The sequence below is a fragment of the Leptosomus discolor genome, chromosome 12 (genome assembly GCF_034619465.1).
Source record: "Leptosomus discolor isolate bLepDis1 chromosome 12, bLepDis1.hap2, whole genome shotgun sequence".
Classification (NCBI taxonomy): domain Eukaryota; kingdom Metazoa; phylum Chordata; class Aves; order Leptosomiformes; family Leptosomidae; genus Leptosomus; species Leptosomus discolor.
The window spans coordinates 14,171,112-14,186,811 of record NC_141402.1 but is presented as its reverse complement, the minus strand read 5'-3'; the positions used below and the strand labels follow the sequence as shown (position 1 = coordinate 14,186,811).

Here is a 15,700-nt window from a genome sequence, read left to right as displayed (position 1 = left end):
GGTTCTTAACTCTTCTTATTGGAAATCCTACAGCAACCATTAGGATCTTCTTGAGTCATACACCCTTCTACTATAACCTGGGAGAATTGTTGCATCATTTCTGCATTGCCTTGGATTTTCTTTCTGTTCCCCTTCAGGAACAATGAGGGTATCTTGGAAGAAATTTATGAATTTCAAGTCCTTGCAAAGAAACATGCTGCTTCTCTGTGTAGCTGAAAGAAGGCAGAACTTACTTAAAAGGTTTATCACTAAAACAGAAGACCTTGCTCTGGGCTGTGTGAGAGAATGGCAATTTCTTAATTGCGTTTAAATAGCTATGTAGCAGGACAGAAGTATACTTTCACCAAATCTTACTTCACTAAAAGTATTTTTCATGCTCTGTAGTAACTGAGCTGCTGCAGTTGAGCGATGCTCTTCGAGATGACATCCTTCCTGAACTTGGTGTTCGATTTGAAGATCATGAAGGTACACAATTATGTTTTGCAACTTTGTAGGTAGCTGTTTTTATAGTCTTACTGTTTTCATAAGAAGTAGGAAAACAACCTGACAAGGCTGATCTGGAATAATCTAACAAACTCAAGGGCTGCAAAGCTATAGCGTAGCATATTTCTGATGTATGAATATATTTTATAGAACTGTATATTGGAATATATGTATAGAATATAAAAACATACATTGCAATTTTTTGATCTTTTTGTATAGCATCTGATTTCTTAGTCACTTTTGAGCAGGTAGTTGTATTTGCATTCAGCTTGCAAAAAGAAAAGTCATCATAGGGTAAATACGTTTATCTTTGACTGTTCAAGCACTGGAAACTCATTTATCTGTTTTTGCTTCTTTAGGACTTCCGACTGTGGTTAAATTAGTGGATAAGGACACTTTATTGAGAGAAAGAGAAGAAAAGAAAAAGGTTATTGTTTTAAGCATTCTGTATTTTTTAAATTTAAAGTAACACATAAGCTATGGATACTTTTACATTTTTTTGATAACTTGTAAGAAAATTCTTAGCAACACGTAACATAACATAAGAGAATTGATACTAAAATTTAAGTGTGTTGAGGAGAAGAATGTCTGAAACAGTAGCTTCTTGAAAATTTTGTATGGGACCTATTGAATACCTCTAAGGTTGGTTGTTTAAGATTTTCATATAATTAAGGGCTGTTGACTATTGCATGCATACTGTCTTATCTCTCTGGAAGAACGATTCCAGTGAGAAGCTAACTGGGATTCCTTTTGTCTGCACAAATGAAGTTGACATTTTCCATAGAACTAGACTGTATTTGTCTGATATGTTAGAAGAAAAATGCACTGGCTAAATCTTATTTAATGTGGTGTAGATGAGTGAAGATATTCAGGGTGTGGGGGCAAGAATTCACATGTTACTATATAAAGATTTGTGAATTCTAATTCACATGCACAGAAAACAAAACCCATGTACAAAACCCCTCTTTTTAGCACATCATAGCATTAATATTTGACTTTGTAACATTTAAAAGTAACGCTTCATATGTCTGCCTGCAATTTTAACAAGTAGTAAAATTCCGTCATGACTAGAAATGTTTTGAAAGCTTTCCAAGATTTCTCCTTCTGTGTAGATGTTTTTTAGAAAAGGAAGAACTAAAATGCAGTTTCAGCCAATTCCAGGTGTTTTGATCAAAAAGGCATTTGAAGGCAGTTTGTATATAGCTGCTGGGTGGAACCTGCAGCTACAGTATGTTTTCCCTGGAAACAGTATGATGTTCAGTACTGGCAGAACCCTTGGAGAACTGATAGGTCTCTCCTAAGCAAGTGCAAGATGAGATTTTTGGGTTTTTTTGAAGTTTTGTAAGTTGGCTAAATTTGGATAGTTGTTTCCTTAGGAACATCAAGGGATACAACTGCTTCTTGAGAAACTGTAATGTCTTCACAGTTTGAGGCAGGAGCTTAAAATATCAGTGAATATGGTCTTTTTTTAAAGTCATTTGCAAAACATTTTTCCCCATGAAATGGCAGGACCATTTCTTTTCCAGGCTTTGTAGGTATTCTTTTATATGTGTACACTTTGCATGCAAAATGCATTCTGAACAGTTAAAACTGGTTTAGCTGTGAATAAAAGCAAATGAAATCAAAGTTGTACGGTGGGAAGTATCAGACAATCCTAATTATAAGGCATGGTGTTGTTGCTGCAGGTCATGCTGCCAGTTCTGTCTGTAATTAGATATCCAGGGGAGCTAGCTGGCTCAGATATGTAGAGAACAACCAAATGAAATGGTTACTTACCTTTTACTCATTAACATTGCCTTTCATAGATTGAAGAGGAGAAAAAAAGGAAGAAAGAAGAAGCAGCCAGGAAAAAACAACAGCAGGAAGTAGGTGTTCAGATCCTTTTAATCTGGTTTTGAAGTAAAGTGTTAGCAGCAAGTGTCACATGCAGGAAAGATTACATTAGAACCCAGGCTCTCTGCCCAGCCTAAACTGGGCCTCCATTTATTTATTTATTTATTTATTTGTCTACAATTTCCTGCTCAGAATGACTTTGGCTTGCAGCTCAGATTTGAATTTTCAGCTCCTATTGTAGAGAAGCAGTCTCTGAAAACACAACTAAAGGCTGCAAAAGCTTCTTGGAAGAACTTGTAGCATTTCTTTCAGTCTATAGGCAGTATTACTTCCTTAATTGCCAAAGTAGTATCTTACATGCCTGTTAGAGAAGATTTTGCTTGTGTCATTTATTATTTCCTTCCCTTTCCAGTATCATAGGTATGTGTGAAAACATTTTTTTCTCTTTAAGAATCCGCCTGTTCCCTATGATTGAACTCTGAAAGGTAGCGTTTTGTAAAAGCACACCTCGTCTCTACAGTTGGAATTGAGATGGCTCAAAGGTTTTAGGCTTTGGATGAGGAGTAGACAGCCAGAGGAGATGAACTAATAAGAAGAAAAGATTGTTTGCCGTGCTGATGCCTCTAACAGTACAGGAAATGCGTTCCTAGGTTAAAAAAGGAAGTAAACTTTTAGAGAGCACCACGTACATAGAGAAAACGAGACAAATAGCATTTATCATCCACAAATCCCAAGTGGCTTTTTGCATTCTTTCAAAAAGGTGATTCCCTTGCATTGGGCATAAATGACTTGGAAAGGATTCTGAGATGTGCTTGTTTGCAGATAAGTTCAGTTTATTTTCAGTGCAATTACTTGCATCCTGATCCTGCTGCGACCTGCATAGAAACCTGTGCTTGTCAGTGGGAGACTCGCTGAAGGTTGGTTCCCTTTGCAGTGAGTTAATTGCTGAATATTCTTTACTTGTAGTAACTATTCACTTTGTCTTTACACGTAAAACACTAAGGAACCAAATTAGCAAAAATCAGATGTAGTTTTTGGAATATATAACAGAGTTATTCTGAGTTCCTGCAATCATGTATTTTATTAAGTGGTTCTCTACGGATTTTTCCCCCAGACAAGCACAGCTAAGACTTACCGAGTTGTTCCTTGCTGGAAGTTTGTTTTCACATGATAAACAATTCTAAATTAAATGCTCTTTGATTTGCAAATCATAGTCTACTTTTCCTTTTGCATATGTGACAGGTTGTCAGTAATTAACTGTGATGTCAATGCACGTTTTATGTTACAGGCAGCAAAACTGGCAAAAATGAAGATTCCACCACATGAAATGTTTAAATCGGAACATGACAAATATTCCATGTTTGATGAAAACGTAAGAGACTTTTCTTTAGATGGGAAGTGGTTTTCCTTCCCCTGTTGCACGTACTTAATTGTATATACGTACGTAGCTGATCTTTTTCCAGAACCTTCAGGGTAGTGCTATTAACGTAGTGAGAGAAGGGAAGGAGAGAAAGAAAAGCGACATATTAATTTTATTGCACGTACCTTGCTTTGGGGAGCAAATTTCTCTAATTGTTAGCCATCATTTCAAGGGTATTTTCATTGTACATTGGTCTCCTTTGGCCCCTCTCATTGCAGAGCGGAATTCCCTGTAGATATTGTGGGTCGGAACATGTATGATGTTTGTTCACAGGTTTGTTACCCTGTTGCAAGGCAGGGAATTCACTTGCAAGTACAAACTCCCCAACTCTGCCAGAACTGGTGGTTTTCGGAGAGGTCCTGTGCCACCTTTTTGGTTCTGCCCACTGTTCTGCTCTCTCCTGGCAAAGGATCTCTGAAGGGGCTGTACAGATAATTTTGCTCTTGATTTCTCCCCTTCAGGATAAAAGGTGTCACTTGGAAAACATAAAGCACTCTTTCTTCAGTGCTGGATTTGGGACATTGTTCCTGCTTCTGCCTGTCCTTTTCACCCATGCAAATTCAGGCCCTGGGGGCAAGTAAGAACGGAGAATGTAAATACTGGAAATACCCCTGCAAGCCAAGGAGAATGTCCATAAAAACTCTGATCATACTTTCTGCATCGAGAACACTAATATCTTACTGCCTTGGATTCAATATGCTAGTATGATTTCAAATGGTCTCTTAGTCATTATTCTCTTGACAATAACCATCTAGAAGTTAGTTGTCTTAGCTTCCTTTATTTAGTACAGAAAATAAATACGCCCTTCGCCCCTTCATTGACTAGGAAGAGAACACACACAAATAGTCAGTTAGTTGTCAAACTTCTAGGTGACTAAAATTAGCCAAGATGCACCCCATCCTTAAGGCATGATCCCCCTGTCTCATTAAAACACGATTCCATAAGGAGCAAAAGCAGTCCAAGAATTTATCTTAAATACTCTTTTTTTTTTTTTTTTTTTTTTTAATATTTCAGGGATTTCCCACCCATGATACAGAAGGCAAAGAACTCAGCAAAGGACAAATTAAGAAGCTAAAGAAACTTTATGAAACCCAAGAAAAGCTATACAGGGAGTATCTACAAATGGTTCAGAATGGAAGCGCAAACTGATAACAGGACTTTTTTTTAGAAGGCGAGTGGTGGGTCACTATTGAAGAAGTGAGTGTCTACTGATGCTCAAATTTCTGTTTACACTTTCTATTATGTGCAAAGTAAAAATCCTGTTTACGTGGATTAATAATGTCATCTGGAAAGTCAATAAAAATACATTCTTAAAAAAAAGCCAACCTGTAAGATGTTTCTTCACAACAACAGTAGCAGGTTGAATGGTTGCCAGTTCTATTTGGGAAGGTGCTGCTCAGTCAGCAAATCCACATAAGGATTCTTGTTTATTATACCTGTCCAGGCTGTGGTTAGTTTGTGCTGCATACTGATCTCCATCTAAGACCCGCTGTAGCTTGCATTGTGGAATATGTCACAGTCAGCAAAATCTGCTACTAAATGGGAGCTGAGTAATTTGTCCCACAGCAAGAACAGTATTTTCCAGATGACTTTAGTATCTTTACATAAGCAGGAAAAGTGGGTAGTTCCACTATGATACTTACTCTAGCTGCTGCTATTAAAAACTCTGATAAGTATACCCAGAACACTTTGCATAGTAGAAGCTAACAGTCCCTTTGTTGCAAAAGGGAACTGATCATCATCTTTGCTCAACCTGCATTGCAGTCAAGTGGGTAAGTACACAGCAAATGCACCTTCATTGAACTAACAGGTGGGAAAAGACATGAAGGGCTAATGGCAGAGGGTGGTGTGTTTTCAGAGCTATCCCTCCAAGGCACAAGGAGTGCTGCCAAAGCACCTGATTACCCAAAGTACTCAGTACCTAATTACCTGTTCAGAGCCATGGGGAATTAACAGAGGGTTTCTAACTAAGGTACAGTTTGTGGATTGGTTTGCAGTTAGGGAATACAGCTGTACATTGCTCATTAGTCAAGACTGATGTTTTTAACATGAGAATTTAACCCTGAGTTAATAATCTTTCTGATGTAGTATGGTCGTGTTGTCTGCAAGGATGGTTGCCTAATAATGCATTTCACTGGCAGTAGCTACTAAATGAACTAAAGTTCATGAAATCCTAAAAAATATCTCACCTACTTCACAACTGCATATAACAGCTAAGTCTCCAATATGCAGAACTGTATTCATTAAGTATTCTTAAGCCTCAGGGTGACTTGCAGAAGGTCATACTGCAACACCTCTGTTCTCTCATCTCTGAAGTTCATGCTGTAACCATTAGGCTATGTTCCTTTCCTTAATTAAGAGTTAAAACATCTTTGCTTTATATTTTTATATTTATATCCCTCCTGAGGAATTAACATATTTGGACTAACAGAAAGGTGTAGTAGTGGTTTTTTTTTTTTCTAGTTTGTCTGTATTTGCCTTTGAAAACATATGTAATGTTCAGGTCAGTAAAGGACATGCATCTTGTATGCAGAAAATAAAATCCGTTATAAAGTAACGTATATAAGCTGTATGTGACCTTTGTATAGTGGGGAGAATACAGAGCTTATCTTTATTCCACAACTGTCTTTCTGAAATGTGGTTTATAGAGCTTTTCCTTCAGCTTGCTCTTATGAATTTAACTCATTTTGCATATTTGATTATTCTGCTAATTTTTAATTAATTGTACAAATGCATGTTTAAACTGCTCAGTGGTACTTAAAACAGCCAGACACAGCCACAAGGGCAACTTCCCCATCCTTTGGTCTGTGAACAAGAGGTCAGATGCATTTTTTCACTGTTCTGGATTCTAACCCCCTTCAACATTATCAGTTGATCGTTTGCTTCCCAGCACGCTTCCCCAAGACACATGTGCACTCAGGATACCCATGAAGGGATGGAACGTGCCCAGGCTGCTTCTGAAGTTGCTATGTAAGGTCAAATAGTGACAGTAATTTGCTTACAGAAATTCTGTTTTGGTGATCTGAGTTAGCACTTGCTTAAAGCTATGTAACTGTGGAGAAGATGCTGTTAATCCATTGCTGTCCTGGATTGTAGTTATGACATCTCCATGATAACATCCTGGCTTTCACCCACACACACTGGTTTTTCTTCTGCTATGTTTTCAGTAGAACCTCATCCAATTCCATGATTTATCTACTACATCAGTGTAGAAGAATTTTAAAAAACTCCCGCCCTTTTCCCTTCCCAAATGCTTCATTTTGTTTCTGGGACAACTCTCCTTGCATAGATCTTAGGAGATTTCAGACTCGCATTCTCCAAAGGTTATCTTCCAGCCTTTCTGTATGCTTCCCACATGTACACACTGCTTCCTCCCTTAGCGTTTTTTTTTAAATCACAGTCATGTCAGGTAACGGTCTGTGCTGTACTTAAGGTCTTATTCTACTTCCAGAATGATTTAGCTCATTCTTCCCATTTCTTGTCAATTTGTTTTAAACTAAAATGATTTAAAAGAATCCGTATCCAAAACATCAGTGCTACTAAAGTCATCTTTCTTTTCTGCTGCAGCATAACAGCATTCCAATCTTTGGATTCTCTTTGATTTTAGGAGACTTTTGATTGTGTTCAGTGGGATTCTTTTCATAGACATCGTAAGGATCAGAGCCTTTGAAATCCTCTCCTCTTCAGGCTCACTTTGTGTCTTGGGTGATCATTGTTCTTCCATACAGCTACTTATTCTTCCCTGCTTTTTATAGTGCTTTGCTATTCTAATTCATGCATTTTCAAAGTTGCTTTCTTCAAGCACGCTTGTCACTTGACTCCTCCAGCAATAAAGCCCTCAAAACCTTCCCATATTTGAACTTTTTTTCCCCATACTTGAACTGGTCTTCCAGTTGCAATTTTCTCTTCTTATCAGTTTCAGCTGTCCTTGCAAGCCAGCATTGTCAGCAAGGAAAATGTCTGCTTTCATGAAGCATTTGTGAGTTAGCTGACAGGCCCAACTATTTTCTATTAAAAAAAAAAAGGACACAAATTGGCAGCTCCTCCGGTAAAGAAGCTGCTAAAATATTTTTGCCTTCTTACACAAACAGGAAGTTAATTCATTCTCTCCAAATAAAATCAGAGTTTTGACCATATTTTGAGTTCCTTTTTTTCCAAAAGCAGCAGGCTAATAAAAACAATGAGCTTGGCAAAGAGTCAGAAAAGTAGACTTAGTCTCCTAGAATTTGTAAGAGAAAACAAGCTCCAGAGCTACTACAGGCAGTTACTTCTATCCTCTCTGCAGCCACAATTTAGCAAAAAAAATAACAGTATGCATAAAATCCTGGTGAAGGAAAACTTGCTAGCAAACAAAGAATGCTGCAGGCAGGCGTGGATGCGCCCTGTTGAAGATCCCTGTTTCAGTGAAGGTGTGCCAGCTGATCTGTGCGATCCCTGAACGCGCAGTACAGCACCTCTTCCCTGGCAGTCCACCAAGGTGGCGCTTGTGAATTCCACTGCATCTGCAGAGTGAGAGTGACCTGGCAACGAGAAGGGAACACAACAGCACTGTCTGCCCTCAGTGCCTTAGTCACCTGTCTGTCTCAGCAAGGAAAAGGGAGAGGACAGACTCCACCGTATTTTTTATTATTATTTTAAAAAGTGCATGTATGCACACACACGCTCAGGGAAGCCAGTCTGGAATGTGATTTTCTAAGCATTATGAAAATCCCCATAGCAAAATCTTGGATTTTTAAAATATTTGAATTTTCTGGAACACAGACCTTGTGTTGGTCTGTACAACATGGAGCTTTTTATTTCTGACGTATCAAAGCATTTATTCAGAGATAGCAAGGCAAGGTAAAAGTGTGGTGGTTCTGTTTTTAATTGCACCCTTGGCTGAAGGCCAAACTTGGCAGCAGCAAATTTTGTTTCTGTCTGGCTCAGTGTGCCTTTCAGCCTTTCTAATGTGAATATTCACATTAACGTCAAATGTGAATACTGCTCCAGTAAAGAGAACAAGTCCCTCCATCACTCGGTTTGTTCAGATACTGGTAGAAAAAGATCTGTGAATTGTTCAGTCTGGTCTTGTTGCCACCCGTCTTTTCAAAGACTTTAAACTAATGAGTGCATAATTACATTTATTATACTTTCTTTGACCTCTTTATCCTAATGTTTGTATTTGCTGTCTGCTGTTCCAGGAAACCACTGATGCATTTTAAGTGTGCAAATAAGCAAATCCGTGCCACTTGCAGTACATACCTTCAGCTTCTTTTTCTACATTTGAAGCTAAGTTTAAACATTTTCAGATGTTGGACCAACTTTAGCTCCCTTTTTAATTACACAATTTCTGCCATGCAAATACAGAAAGGAATTTTTACTCCTCTCTCTGATTTCACAGGGCAATTTCTATACAGGACACTGTACCACATGCATAGTACTTAACATGTCTCCTGAGACAGAACAAATTAATTAACAAGCACATTAGCTATTTAGTACCAAGACTCCACTTAGCAATCAAAGTTCTTCCTCCCCCTCCAGAAAAAGTCGTTGATGAACCAAGTCTTATCTCTCAAATTAGGCTGTGAATGTCTGGCATCTCACTAAGTGAGAGCAGTTTCCATTAATACCCATCCAGGGGCAGAAGACACAGACGTTTTAATGCCAGTTACAGATCTCAGCCTAAGCTTTCTCTCCAGCGTCTACTGCGTCTGTTCAGCAGCTCTGCCATAATCCCGTCTCAGTGTTGGTTCCCCAGGCTCTGGTATGCTGGGCTGTGTGTTCAAATCAAGGCAGGGTGATTCAGCAAATATCTTTTTGCAGCTCTCTGCAGGGTAGGAGCACCTGACAGCAAGATGACTCCACAGATTGTGCTTTATCCAGAGTCTTAAAGTCTACCGCCATACTACGAAAGGGTATACAACAGTCAGCAAAAATCCCTCGCTGATCATGGGAGATGAATGCCTTTAGAGAGGGGCGCTAAAACCCCAAGGGTGTAAGGTAATTTAAATGTGCGTTTCCTTCTATACACGTCAGTACTTCCAGCACTCTGGCCTGTTTCAAGGCTTTAATAATTGGTCCAGAAGAAACCAAATCTACTTTTACAAGACCATCCTAATTTTAACTTAATTCAGCGTTTGTGGCATTAACAAACTAGCAACTACTGCAGAGACAAACTCTGCACGTGCCACAAAATGCAGTAGTGCAACAAATAGTCTCAACGGGGTTGCAGTGTGTTCCTGCAATAACTAGAATCACATTCTCGGGCAAAACCTCCTGCATCTCTAAAGGAGGCAAAGTTTGGAGTTTGTACTCTAAACATCTGGGTGGAAAGCAGAAACAGCTTTTAATAGGATGGAGATTGACAGAAAAAGCTTAAAAGAATACTTGACAGCTATGAACCAGTAGTGAGAACCAAAGGGTGGAGTAGGAATACCTTCAGAGAAATCCCCCTTTCAGAGTTCACTATGCTCTTCTTTGCAAGACTGAGAATTAAGTGTAGCCGCTACCGTGAATAAAGTTGTCCCAAACGAAGAATTAATGGAAATGCAAGGAGGCTGGTAACCTGCTGGTGTTAGAAAAAGGACTGGTTTGGAGAAACAGGGAAAGGGAGATGGAAGCAAAGAAAAGTGGAAGAATCACCTTCCACTGAGCATGTCCTCTGGCCCACCAAATCTGCTTGTTTGTGCAACTGACTGCACAACATTCCTGCAGTTCTTTAGCTCTTTGAATGTAATTCAAAATTATCTCCTTTAATGACAGCGTTGGTACCTATGTAACTGACAATTGCTTAGTTATTCCTGTCATTTGAATTTCTTGAATAACTGAATGAATCCAACGTTAATGTATTGATTACTTGTTATTAAAATATTGGTCTCCTCATTTCCAAATTTTAGTTTTGGCCCTGAAAGGATTGCGATGGTAAACCCTATTTATTAATTACCAAGACTAAGTTGTGGACCTGCAGAAAACCTTTTTTAGAACAAGGGACTCCAATGACACAATAAAGTGGTAGAGGGTTTTCCCATTGAGTGAAAGATTACTGAGACTCTTCCGTGGCTTCAGACGCTGAAGTTGCACTGTTCCTAACACCATGCTGTGTAGCATCTGCTGCTTATGGATCACCACGCCAGGCTGTTAGGGGGGGTTGTTGTTTGGGATTTTTTTGTTGGTTGGTTTTGGGATTTTTTTTCAGATGAGGAAATTGTGTCCATATCTAGACTAGGAAACAACATGGAAAGGGCCAGCAGCTGCCTTTTCAGAAAGGCACTTAATCTGAAACATCAGAAAGGGCTTTTTTTTTTTTTTTAAATAGTAAGCACTAAGCTCTTTACCTTTCAGCTTTGAAAGTTTACTCTTATCCATGCAGATGCCACACACAGGGGTTCTTAAAACCATGATCATGTTATTAATCCAGCTAAAATGCAACCCTCCAAACACACCCAGGTCTAGCTGCTGGGAGAGTAAAGCTCGCAGCGCAGGCGGGTGACCGAGCAAAGACAGGCACCGCTACGGTCCCGCTCTGCTGCGGAAGAACCCGCAGAGCAGCAGCCCCGCACCAGCAGAGCCCGCCACGGCCGCCTCCGCGCTGCGCTGCCGGCTCTCCGCGCGGCTCCTCTGCACCAAGGCACGGCGGACGGACGCAGGCTGCGTGCGGGCGAGGGACGCAGGCATCGCCGATCCTCGGCGCCTCAGGAGCACCTTCAGCCGCCCTCGTCCTCCTCCAGACTGCAACGCACGCCGAGGCGGCCGCTGCCGGCCGCACACCCCCGGCCGCTCCCTGCCGTGGCCGCCAGTACCCTGCCCCCCGCCCGAGGCCCGGCCCCCAGCACGTCGCTCCCGCCGGGGTGGTCAGAGGACACTCGGGCACTGCAGCGGGAAGCCGCCACCCCGCGGAGTCCCTTTCCCGGCGCGGCCTACGCGGCTGAGGCACCTCCCGCCGCCATGCTGCGCCCGCCCTCTCGCGCGGCTCCTGCCGCTTTAAGGACGCAGGCACGAGCCGCCCCCCCCCCCCCCCTCCGCCCCGCCCGTATCACGCGCTGTCCCCGCGCGCACATCCCCCAGCGCCCCCTCCCCTCCACCCCCTTCCCCGAATCCGCGCTCGCTCTCTGATTGGCCGAGCGCCGCGCCGACGGATAGTCAACATGGCCCGCGTGCGGTGCGGCGGCCGTGGCGCTGCCAGAGCCAATCGGTGGTGTCTTTGCTGAGGGAGGCGCCTGCGCTTCGGCCAATGGGAGGGGGCTTTCTTGGCGGCGGCGCAGCCCGAGTGAGCCTGCGAGGAGTCGAGCGGCGGGCGCTGCTGCCTCTGCGGGCGTGAGGGGACGCGGGGCGCGGGCAGGTGAGGGCGCGGCGGGGCCGCGGCGCTGAGCTCCGGGCCGTGGGGCGCGGGTGGGCGGCGGGGCCGGCGGAGCGCCCGAGCTGGGCGCCGCCACCACCGCCGCGCGGGGATGGGGAGCGAGTGCGGCGGCGTTTAGGGCCTGCTGCGGGGTGGAGCTCGGTGGCGGCGGTGGCTGCCTGGAGCCGCCTGGCGGAGAGGGACGGGCTCGGGCCGGTCCGGTCAGGCACCATTTTAAGGCTGGCTTGAGAAGTTTGGGCCGAGAGAAGGGTTGCTCTGGGTCTGGCGGAGGGGGCGCGGAGCCGTTCCGGCCACATGCGTGGACGCTCTCGCCCGCCCCGGGCAGCATGGCAGCGAGCCCTCCCCTCCCCCACTCTCCGGGGGGAAGTGGGGGAGGAAGAGGTTGGGAGGGTTGTTTGTGGTGAGCAGTTTCTCCGTCTCTCTCACCCTGCGGTGCTCAGGTTGAGTCAGACCAGTGGCCGCTTGGGTCAGGCGTGATTCTGTCGTTTGACCTCATCCATGATCTTGTGTTCCCTCAGCGTGGTGGTGGGTTTTTGGGGGCTAAGTTTTTCGTTTTGAGGTCTCCGTCTCCCAGGTGAGGGCCTGTGTAAAATTTTCGCTGTTGCTATGATTGTTTACTGCGTATAATACGAGCTTTTCTAAGATTTGTCTGACTCCATTCGTGTAATATCTGCTTACGTGGCTTCAAAATAAAAAGGTAGAAAAGTAAGTATGTAAGTTATAGGTGAAACTAGAACCACTAGGCAAATTTTTATAAAGTCATCTGTAGCCAAAATAGCGTTCCCTCAAGAAAACTTCTAAGGCAAGCTTAAGTATGGCTAATGTTTGGGCTTGTGGGACAGGTTAATGAGTTTCTTCCTTACGTCTATTTTTTTCGTTATTACTTCTAATTTTCCTTACAAAAAGTATCAGACTGTTATGTTTGTGGCTTCCCACAGGGTTGCATCCCAGCAGCTCTAAAACGGAAGTAATAACTTTCCCTTCTGATTTGTTGTAGTTACGGAAGACAGTAATGGTTGTGGGTAGAAGTCTTCCTGTGAGTTGAGGAGTCCATTAGTTTCCTGCCTCATATTTTGGTTGTGTTTAGAAGGTTTGTACAAGAAGACAGAGTTTTTTAGCACAGAAATTAATTCTGTTTGCATTTCTATTTATGAGTATGTCTTGCCATTAAATGTACAGACTTTACTTTTAAGGTTGCGCCCTTCAGGATGTTACTTGTCCTTGTAATGAACTTTTGCTATCTTGGTGTGCATTAGTTTGCAGTTTCCTGCTGTTTTAAGTGACTAATGGTGTGTGACATTTGGGCTAGGCAAATTGCAGCAGCCTGCTTTGTAGGACAAGTCGTTGATGTAGCCCCCTCTTTCCCCAAAGCTTCATGTTTGCATTAATCATTTGAAAACAGTGAACTGTCTGGAAGGAACAAAATATGAAGTTGGCCTCTCATTGGAGGTGGTAGCAATAATAACAGTACCTTACACTGTTATTTTCTTGGAGTTCTGACAGCTTTTTCAGGTCTTGATCGTCTGTAAACTGAGCTCACTTGCTTGGAAAATAACTAAGGCAATAAATATGAAGGCTCAGTGCTTTGCTACTGTGCTTTCTCAACTAGGTGTGCATTTAACTGTCTCTAAAATCATCTTGCTTTGCTCTCCCCTCCCCTGTCCCCACCAGCTTTTACCAAACAGTTTTGTTAGTAATGCTGAGGCAGTTAAGTCATTGGAAGACAGCTGTACTGCACCTGGGAATGATCAGCTGTTTTGTAAGAAAGCTGCTTCTGATCGTTTATTGATACACTTCTTTCTACTTCTTAGTTGCTGAAGGAACAACTTTGAGGAGCAAAACAAGACTTAAAGTATGTATTTGCACCAGGGAATGGTGTCTTCTTTTTTTTTTTCTCTTTTGTTGTTGTTTCTTGTTACTTAGGTGAATGGCTTTCGTCAGAACATGCCCGATTCATGTCTGTTCCAGTGGAGATTAATTCAACTATTTAAAAATTAATCAAGTTATGGGAACTTTATTCCGTGTTTTCCAAACATGAATGAGAATGGAATGAGAATTTTGTCTTCTCTCGGCAGGGTTGAGAAGTGTTCCCTGCGGGAAATACAACACGAACAACTAGGCAGAAGAATTTGTATGTGGAGTGGATTTTTTCCATTAGCTCTGTTTCTAGGCCTAGGTTGGAAGAGACAAGTCTTCAAGGCTGATTTTTAAGTAACGCGAGTCTGCATTTTTGGTTGCTTGCTATTGCTTCCTTTAATAGTGACTAGGATCATATAACTTGTTGGCTGAACTCTGCTATTAGATCAATTTGCTATGTCTTACCTTTTTAATTGCATCTTTTTTTTCCCCTGCCTTCTGTCTGCTGTGGAAGGAAAGACTTGTGTACGCTCCTTTGGTTCTTCAGCTGTGGGATAGTGAAAGTCTTCGGTTTGTTCTAGCAGATGGTTGCTGGCATTGCTGCTTTCTCGTTATGTTTAAGGCAACAATAAGTGTTGGCACATAAATATGCCTGGGTTGCTGAAACACACGTAGTCTATGAGAAGCCCCTGGTTTTTCGTTCCTTGTCTTAATCTGTAGGGTGGGCTTATGCTTTCTGGTAGATATTAAGCGACTTTACTTCCTGTGGAATAATCTAAAGTGTACTCCTAGTAATTTTGTAAATGAACAAAGCTTTTCAACTCTATTTAAAGTAGTTGTGAAAGTTGCTTTTCTAGCTTAGAGCAGGAATTGATGTTTTCCAGATGGGAGAGTGGTCTCTGGGCCCCCCACTCTGGCTGCCACTCAGGATGTCACTAGCACTTAGGTGGTTCTTTGGTAGCCCTGTATTGGAAGCTGGGCTGGACTGCTTGGCCTTTATAGAATCTAAGAAATCCGTACATGTCAGCTCTCGTGAATGATGGAAGGTACTTTTTGGTCCAAAGTTGACTTGCAGACTAACGCCTGCTTTCTTGAAAGCTTGGTAGTGGAAAATATCACTTATGCTTTTGTACAGCATGTAGTGATTACTTGGATTTGTGATGAACTGTTTAGAATGGGGGGGAAAAACCCAACTTGTTACTGAAACAGATGTACAGGCTTGGATATTTCACCCCAGTAAAGAAATAACAGCAAAATAAGTTAAGCAGTCTGGCTCCCTCTGGTTTCTCAGGAGAGCTCATTTAGATCTTGGGGGCTGGGATAGCTGTGCTAGACTTGGTACCAATCATTGCCGATACCAAGACTTCAGCTTCTATGATTCCTCTTTGTTTTCTTCCTCCTGATAAATGAATTCAAGGCAAATCTTTATATAGGGAATTCTGCCTTTGTAGCTGCTGTCAAAAATCCTTCTCTTGGTAAATAATTTTCTTTCCTTCAGTGTTTTGCTTCTCTTTGTCTAGCAGCAGTTTTAGGTTGTCATTCACTATAGTGCAGCAGAAGCAGCTATTCACAAAAATAGGCTTGATTAGAGAGGCAAATGAGGCATATTTTTCTGCTCAGGTGACATAAGAAAAAAGTAATTCTGAAGTTGTAATTAATTTGAACTTTGATTGTTTTCAGATCAAGCATAGTAATATCGTATACGCAGAGATTAAAAATTCATTCTTGTGATACTGTCAAGGAATTAGAAAATAATATATTTATATCTTCCT

General features: G+C 42.1%; 2 protein-coding genes across 7 annotated transcripts in view; both read left to right on the top strand.

Annotated features, from left to right (window-relative positions):
* The window catches only part of CARS1 (cysteinyl-tRNA synthetase 1), a 36,269-nt gene extending 31,219 nt beyond the window's left edge, over positions 1 to 5,050 (top strand). For all 3 annotated transcript variants that reach the window (XM_086472448.1, XM_086472447.1, XM_086472446.1), the window contains 5 exons: positions 385 to 465; positions 843 to 910; positions 2,289 to 2,348; positions 3,605 to 3,688; positions 4,751 to 5,050. In XM_086472448.1, the coding sequence (XP_086328574.1) occupies positions 385 to 465; positions 843 to 910; positions 2,289 to 2,348; positions 3,605 to 3,688; positions 4,751 to 4,885 (428 nt within the window). In that variant the 3' untranslated portion in view covers positions 4,886 to 5,050. The remainder of the gene's footprint in view (positions 1 to 384; positions 466 to 842; positions 911 to 2,288; positions 2,349 to 3,604; positions 3,689 to 4,750) is intronic.
* A 6,960-nt stretch (positions 5,051 to 12,010) lies between these two features.
* Positions 12,011 to 15,700, top strand: part of NAP1L4 (nucleosome assembly protein 1 like 4) — a 29,127-nt gene continuing 25,437 nt past the window's right edge. For 2 of the 4 annotated variants that reach the window (XM_086472037.1, XM_009958877.2), the window contains exon 1: positions 13,899 to 13,923. The gene's annotated coding sequence lies outside the window, so the exon portion shown is untranslated. Of the gene's footprint in view, positions 12,054 to 13,882; positions 13,924 to 15,700 lie in introns of those variants that run through there. The other 2 variants (XM_086472040.1, XM_086472036.1) reach the window with 2 other exon arrangements.